Source organism: Arachis ipaensis, chromosome B07, assembly GCF_000816755.2.
Source record: "Arachis ipaensis cultivar K30076 chromosome B07, Araip1.1, whole genome shotgun sequence".
Classification (NCBI taxonomy): Eukaryota; Viridiplantae; Streptophyta; class Magnoliopsida; order Fabales; family Fabaceae; genus Arachis; species Arachis ipaensis.
The window spans coordinates 121343205-121351141 of NC_029791.2; the positions used below are offsets into that span (position 1 = coordinate 121343205).

The following is a 7937-nucleotide window of genomic DNA, read 5'->3' on the forward strand; positions in this document are numbered from 1 at the left end:
ATTCATAATAAGAAACAATTTAATTATCTCCCCAAACCAACAGCCCGCCTCCCCTGAAAAAACCAAAAAAAGAAAACCATCTAGTCGTGATTGTGATTGGCTAAATTATTGAGTGACAGAGCAACATGCAGGGGCCACACCTGAATCACAAGCTTCAGAGAGCATCACATGGCACAACCAGCTACACTAATATAGTAATATAAATACAAATACTTAGCAATTAGCAATTAGCAATTAGCATAATAGCATGCTACTAACCAGTAACTACTAAACTGATAACCGAACACGTCGTGTTGCTTGCGCGTACGTCTTTCATGGTCTCTTTCACAATCACAACAATTTCTACTAACCACACTCCAATTATATTCCACCATCATCGCCAACACACAACCTCAAAAACTTCAACCTACCCCAAGACTGTTTCACGTTCTTCCTCATAAAGCCACGACACAATTATTATCTTAATCTTCCTTCGAAGATTCAGAATCAATCCCCACTTCTGTGTGTTTCACTTACTCTGTAAACCTGGCGAAATTACGCTCCATCAGGTTTGCTCTTTTTTACCAAAATGTCCCCCTCTTCATGCTTATAGTTTTGTTCTTTCTTGTCTTTCTCTTTTGACTCTTATAGGTTATATATAACCATTGTGCCTGACGTTCTTCTTTTTTATTTATTTATTTTCTTCCCTCATGACTATGCAAGATAATTTCAAAGCCTATTTGATCGATGCAGTGTATGTGAATTATGTGAAGCTTTTAGAAATATCTAGATGTATATAAAATATAAAATTCCAAAAGAGAATTTATTCCTTCACCGCAAATTTTGTTTCCTTTTGGTATTCGATGCTGGGTTGCGGAATTTTCTAAACCAATGTTTCGCATATATTTTATTTATCCAAGTGTTTGGTCTTTAACTGGGTAAGGTGTCTATTTTCAGGGACAAATATTCTTGGAGCTTTGGTTTTGAAGGGGCGAACCATATTCAACTCTGGCCAACTCTTCAGCTATATCATCGTCTCCAATCGTAGCAGGACTTGGCCCTTGGTTTTCTTGTTCTTGGTTTTGTTTCTGTTTCGACACACTTCTGTCTCTGCTCCTGCGTCTCCCCACTGATTATGGCTAATCACTGCTACAATCCTTCTTCTTCGATGTGATCTTACATAGAATTAAGCGTTCTCTATCATTGTTTAGCTTTTCAATAGGGCAGAGATGTGAGCTGCAATAGAATTTGTGTACGTGCAAAGGATTTCAAAGCGCAAAACAAGATCAAATAACAGGAATATTAATAACAAGCTTGAAGCTTCATCGTCTAAATAATTAACATGGCCATGTGTAGGTGTGTCGATGTTGTTGATGTTTTGGTTGGGAAGAAGAAGAAAGACAAGGTAAGAACTAGTTGCATAGTGTGTCTAGTTTTGTTTTTGCTAAGGTTCTTGTAAACCATGTGAATTTACCTTGCTTGTGTCTTTCTGTTTTGCTTGATTTTCAGGGTGCTGAACGGTCTTCAAAGAAAGGACACATTAAAACTCTACTTGTTAAAGTAGAAGAAGCTAAGACGTCCTCGGGTTCACCAGCTTGCGATGTGAAGCCACTCACCGGAGATGTTGTAGTTCCTTGTGATATCCCGAAGAATTCAAGGTGCAACATGAGGGTCATGAATCTTGAGAGTCCTCTAAAGACTGAGATTGAGGAAGCTTATGAAGGGGAAGACGAGCGTGAAGATTCGCATTCCCTCAAAAGGGATCTATCTGATATTGATCTCCAAGCTCATGAAGCTGCCGTGTCAAGGGAAGTAAGGTCGGATCGAAGTCCAGCAACGGATAAAGAGACAAAATACAGCGAAAAAAGCGGTGAACTAATGCAAAGTGGGCATGTCAGTGATCCTGGGATTATTGGGAGGGGAGACTTCTGGGATTCTCCCAAGCTCACTCGATCATGCTCAAACCTGGAAAGAAGGGATGTTCTTGGTAATACAATTCATCAATTCCCAGATTCAAAGTCACAATCTTTCGAGAATTTACAGGAACTTACAGCAGGTAAAGTGGCTGCTAATCTTGAAAGCCCCAGGTCTGTGATGACTCACTGCAGTGCTGATAGAGTTATGTTGAGAAGGCATTCCTCAAGCCAAGTTCTTCCTTCTGGAAGTAAGAGACTCTGGTGGAAGATGTTCCTCTGGAGCCATAGGAACATACATAGACCTATTCCAAGCAAATCAACACAGGTGAATCCTGGTGTGGCTGCAACGCACAATCCATACGGGTACTCTTCCGACACCCTTGAACCGAAGCACAAGCAGTCACCAAGAAATGTGGAATCACCCTCACCAAGGTCATCAAATGGTGAATACTTTCGCAAAAGCTATAGTGATAAAAACATTGATCACCAAAGGAGGAGCAGATTCCAGGAGGAGAGTTTCGGTTTTTGGCCACAGAATCAATGGGTAGCCTTCTCAGGAGGATCATCATCCTTCAATAGAGTGGAGGAGTGGGTGCATGATCTTGAAATTCAGCAGGTGCCTCCAGAGGTTGATTTTGATAATGACAATGTGGGAAACATTGAGTTCCCACCTTCTCCTAATGCTGGTAGATCAATGTCAAGAACCGTATCTCAGTTAAGTCACCATACAGATGCAAATCTTTCAAAGGAGATTCTGCATGCCAATAGTTTGGTCCAATCCCTAAATCCAGCCTCAACTGTGGCACATATATCAGGTGTTGGTATAAAAGCGATTCCTGGTATTTCACACTTCTCCAGTCTCCGCTCTGTCAATTTGTCCAACAATTTCATAGGTATACACTTAGATTGAAGAAAGTAACCTCTACTATGAAACCATTTACTGATAATTATATAACCGGCTCCACTGATTGTCTCTTCTCTTCAATTTATTTGCAGTTCAAATTGTGCCTGGACTTCTCCCAAAGGGTATTCATGCACTTAATTTGTCAAGAAACAAGATCAGCACCATTGAGGGGATTAGAGATTTAACCCGGTTACGAGTACTTGACTTGAGTTATAATCGCATCTCAAGAATTGGACAAGGTTAGTTTTTTTATTAAGTTGATGCTCAATGGTGATTTTTCACATCTCAGATTTCATAGTCTTCGTCAAGTATTGTCTAAAATAAAACTCTGCAATGTGTCTTTGTCAGGTTTATCAAATTGCACACTTATCAAAGAGCTATATCTTGCTGGGAATAAGATAAGTGATGTTCAGGGACTACACAGATTACTGAAGCTAACAGTTCTGGATTTGAGCTTCAACAAGATCACAACAACAAAGGCATTAGGGGAACTTGTAGCTAACTACAACTCACTTCAGGCCTTGAATCTGCTTGGAAATCCAGTTCAAAACAACATCAGTGACGAGCAGTTGCGGAAATCAGTTTGCAGTCTTCTTCCAAAGCTTGGATACCTGAACAAGCAAGCCATCAAGCCTCAGAGGGCACGAGAAGTACTCACTGACAGTGTTGCCAAAGCTGCACTTGGTGACAGCAGCCGGAACTACAACCGAAAATCACCGAAGAGAGGCAACCATGGAGGTCCCAGTTCCTCAAATGCCCATAGAAGCAGTACTAGTGTTGTCCAGAAAAGTAAGAGCATGCCAAAGCTCCGAACAAGAAAGCATTAGTTGCCTTTAGAAGGAGCAACTCACGAGTCTCACTGTCTCAGTTTTCAAGACTCAATAAAGTGGATATCAGTATTTCCAAATGCTTGTATTCTGTAATGGCCTGCTTCAACCTGTAATGGTTGTGTTTGCTTAAACATGTTATCATGAGTGTGTGATTCTCAATTTCTACCATAAATGAGACTGTACTTGGTATCAACAGCCTCTCCATTTAGAAGCCTTGATATAATGCATTCTTCATTGTGTTTCACGTGCAACTAAACATCATCACTAGGGTCAGGTTTCATCTGTTATATGAACATTGAATACCAAGGCAAGTGATTAGTAATTAAAAGGAGACATTATCTAGCTTGGTCCATGATTAGTACATAAAAATGGAATATAACACAATGTTTGTGGCATATATTTAAAGGTTAACATCAAACTCGATGCAAAAAGCAGCTATGCAAAGTCAGGAGCAGTTATAATTATTTTGTCGGATATTTAACTGTTAGCCTAAATTCACATAAAACTGTGTTGGAAAAGACAATTTAGATAAAGCATATGGTGATGGAAACTAGAAAGCATATTTGAAAATTAGTATTTACTCCCCAATCAGAGGAGAGCTTTGTAATGCCAATAATTATGAAAGTCTTGAAACAAATGAAACCATGATATTATATTACACGTTAGTAGACAGAATCTTATAGTGTGGTTAGATGAGAGGATGTGGTCGACAAACTAAAATGGTTGCCACCTATGCAATGTTCATGTGTGCAAGCCAAACCATCTAAGACAAGACATTATCAACTTTAATTTCTCCCCAACCTCTTCTTTCATCCTGGGAACTGGTGAATACATGTCAAGCCAATCACCAGAACAGAATGAATTATCCAAAGAGACGTCGTGTTCATCTATAGTATCAGAAAGCCATTTCATTCTAATCTTTGAGTTTTCATCTTAGAGCACCCATCATTCCAAGCAGGAAGATCCTTTCTCAAGCCTGAGTTGAACTTGACTACCATTTATTGAAGTTCCAATGCGATGCTGTTATACAAAATTACAATTTATAGTTAAATCACCTGCCAGTTGCAACTAGTTCCATAAACATTCACTCATAAATCCACAACCTCATTTTTCAGGTTCATTCCAATCCCGGTAAATACAATAACACAACACAACACGGCATCGCCATTCAGAAAACTCAAGTTAATCATTCCATTTCCATAGCCTCAGAACCAGTTCCCATTTCTTGCATCTGAGCGTACTTAAACAACTTCTCATTGAACACCACCTGTGGATCCTTATCAACCAAATTACCACTCTCATCATAAGCATCCTTCAGGAACACAACCCAGTTCATCTCAGTCCCCGCCAAATAAAATGCCCTTGGCTGCTTCAACAGCATATGGTAAGTATGCTTTGTCAAACAAAACTCTTCCTTGAACTCCACAAGGTGGTGAATTGATGCCTTCTTCTCCAATGTCAAGCTCAAAAATTCATGAACCACACCAACCCTAAACTTCTCCGCTTCAATGGTCCACACATCCAACTTCGACCCATCCGAATAAGGCGAAACCAAAGGCAAAGTGTTCAACAAGTTCAGCTTCCTAGTATCCTCCAATTCCAAACCCAAATCCCGACCATACTTCACAGGAAACCTAAACTTCCTCTTAGCACCATCCTCATTAACCACGAATCCCCTCTCAATTGCGGTCACCGCTAACAGAGGATCCCAATTAACCAACTCAAGGACCCTCTTCCCGCCACCACCATCCACAACCCGAAAGTAATTCGGGTATTTCTTCACCCGGTCCCTGAAATCGTCAGGTATGCCGAACAAGGTTCTACAGTGGTGAATTTTGCTTAAAGGAACACGCTTTTGTGACGTCATCATGAGCAATTTTCGTACCTTTGCAACGCGGTCTTGCTCCATGGAATCCATGATTGCTTGCTCCTCCAAGAGAAGGTCTTCCATGAGATCAGTGAACCCTAACCACATCTTGCCGTCGGTGTGGCGGTAGGTCTGGAGGAGGAGCGGGTGGCGGAGGATGAAGCGCGTGACATTGCGGCCGCGAGGGAACCCTAGCTCGCGATGGAGTTTCCCGGCGTCGTCGAGGCGTAGCACGTGCTCCGGTTGGGCGGAGAGGAATTGCTTGGTTTTGTTGATGAATCTGAAGAGCGCGTCGCGTTCGACAATGCGCTCAAGGTGAGGAATGAGGTTGGGTTGGGTCTGAACGAGCTTGGTTCTTGGACTGTCCTTTTTCTTGCGCTTCTTTCGGAGCTTCTTTGGGGTTTTGGTGACGAGGAAGGAGGTGGACAATTGCGAACTGAAAATGGAGAAAATAGGGTTTGGAAGGGTTGGGATTAGGGCTTTGGAGGATTTATTGATGGCGTTGGTACGGAGGAGGAAGAAAAAGCGCGAAGCCATTGAAGCTCTCACGGTTGATGATGAATGAACGGTTATCAGGCAATGTTCTAAAAAATCGAACCGGACCGTACGGTCAAACCGTTTTAACCGGAAACCGATGTCTAGTCCGGTTCGGTTTATAAACAAAACAGTGATGAAGAGAAGAGATAGAGCAAGTAAAAACAAAAGGCGAGGGAGTCACGTTGCTGCTGGAGCAGAAGATAGGCTAAGGCTTTGAGGGAGTGACTTGGCCTGCTTCGCCTGTTGTTCTATTTTTATGGGAAGAAAGAATCAAGAGATGCACTGCCTCTAGAGTTACAATAGTTATATATGGTATTTGGGCCAAAATTTCTTAAGCCCAACGTAATGCAGTAAGCTAGTAATGCTCTTTTCTTTACTTTTTTTTTTTTTTTTATAGTTATCAGAACCGAACCGATCATCAAATCGGTCAAGTTATTCGTTTATTAATTTATTAATTTAATCGATAAATTACTGGTTGAACCAGTGAAATCAGTTCCACATAAATAAAAAAATATAAAATACTAAATTCAGCAAAACAGCAACCTTAAATTCTCTATTTAGTAAGATAGCAACCTTAAATTCACAGAACGAACAGATTTATAATTTCATACTAAACAGATTACTTTAACATCACTTATTTCAACAAGCAGCTATTTCAACAATAGAAATTTCATCTATTCATCCTAAAAATTTCAACAAACATCTTCAAACATATTCAACAACCTTAAATGTTCTATTCAATATCACCTATTTCAACAAGATTCATACTAAAATTCATAATTTCAACAAGCATTAGAAGAACAGAACAGAACAACATATTCATAACAGCTTCATAATTTCAACAAGCATTAGAAGAACAGAGCAGAACAGAGAAAAACAACATATTCAACTAACTTGTTTGACAAAGCCGAGGACGAAGACGACGGCGACGGTGGCGACGCGACGACAACGACAACGAATATGAGAGCCAGGGACGAAGGTGAGACAAAGCAGAGCCACAATTCTGTTCCTTGAGAGTTCAGAATGGGTGTCGCGGTGAGGTCTTCTAAGGTAAGACGAAGAAGACGACGACAAATATGAGAGACAGGGACAAAGGTGAGACGAAGCGGAGCCGCAGTTCTGTTCCTTGAAAGTTTAGAATGGGTGTCGCGATGAGGTCTTCTAAGGTGAGACGAAGAAGACGACGGCGGGCGGCGGGCGGCGGTGGCACGGTGAGTGACAGAGTGAGCTAGTGAGGTGAGGTCGCGAGGTAATGAGGTGAGGGAGAGTGTTAGCCGTTATGGTTAGGGGATTAGGGTTGGGGAAACAGGGATTGGGGGTTGTTATTGGACGTCTGGTTCGTTCGAGTCTTTTTTTTTTAAACCCAAACGACGTCGTTTTGGCAAGCAAATAAAAAAAAAAGACTTCCGAACTGGCCGGTTGAATAAAAACCATCAATTCTCCAGTTTTTATCAGAATCGGTCGGTTCGACCCAATTTTCAACGATTCTATTTCTTATTCAATCATATTGATCAATCGGACCAACTAAAGATCCGATTTATCAGTTTTTTAGTCGAACTAATCGATTCGGTCTGATTCTTACGACTATGCTTTTTCTTTATTCATGAGTTTTTTTTTTCTTTTTCCTCTGTTAATATTTGTGTTGCTACTGAACAGAATAAATCAACCGAGGAGACGTGTTTCCGTTGTGGTGGAAAGGGCCATTGGTCACGTACCTGTCGTACCCCAAGGCACCTAGTCGATCTTTACCAGGTATCTTTGAAAAAGAACGACAAAGGAAAGGAAACAAATTTTGTTTCAAATGATGCTGAGAACTCCACCACTCATTATGATGTATCTGATTTCTTTGAGGACCCTGAAGGAAATATTGGTCATTTGATCAATGATGGAATAGTTTAATATGT

At 40.8% G+C, this 7937-nt stretch overlaps 2 protein-coding genes across 4 annotated transcripts; one reads left to right on the forward strand and one right to left on the reverse strand.

The window, feature by feature from the left end:
- Positions 211-3873, forward strand: LOC107606154. Of its 3 annotated transcripts, XM_016308147.2 has the most exons (6): positions 211-548; positions 937-1231; positions 1336-1384; positions 1489-2788; positions 2892-3038; positions 3148-3873. In XM_016308147.2, exons 4-6 carry the CDS (start codon positions 1645-1647, stop codon positions 3624-3626), a joined length of 1770 nt encoding a protein of 589 aa, XP_016163633.1. In that variant the 5' UTR covers positions 211-548; positions 937-1231; positions 1336-1384; positions 1489-1644; the 3' UTR covers positions 3627-3873. The 3 variants fall into 3 exon arrangements, with proteins under 3 accessions (XP_016163633.1, XP_016163631.1, XP_016163632.1); XM_016308145.2 differs by having other exon boundaries at positions 937-1384; XM_016308146.2 differs by lacking the exon at positions 211-548 and adding an exon at positions 588-733 and having other exon boundaries at positions 937-1384.
- LOC107606155 lies at positions 4246-6359 on the reverse strand. Its single transcript, XM_016308148.2, has one exon. It carries the CDS (start codon positions 6031-6033, stop codon positions 4816-4818), a length of 1218 nt encoding a protein of 405 aa, XP_016163634.1. The 5' UTR covers positions 6034-6359; the 3' UTR covers positions 4246-4815.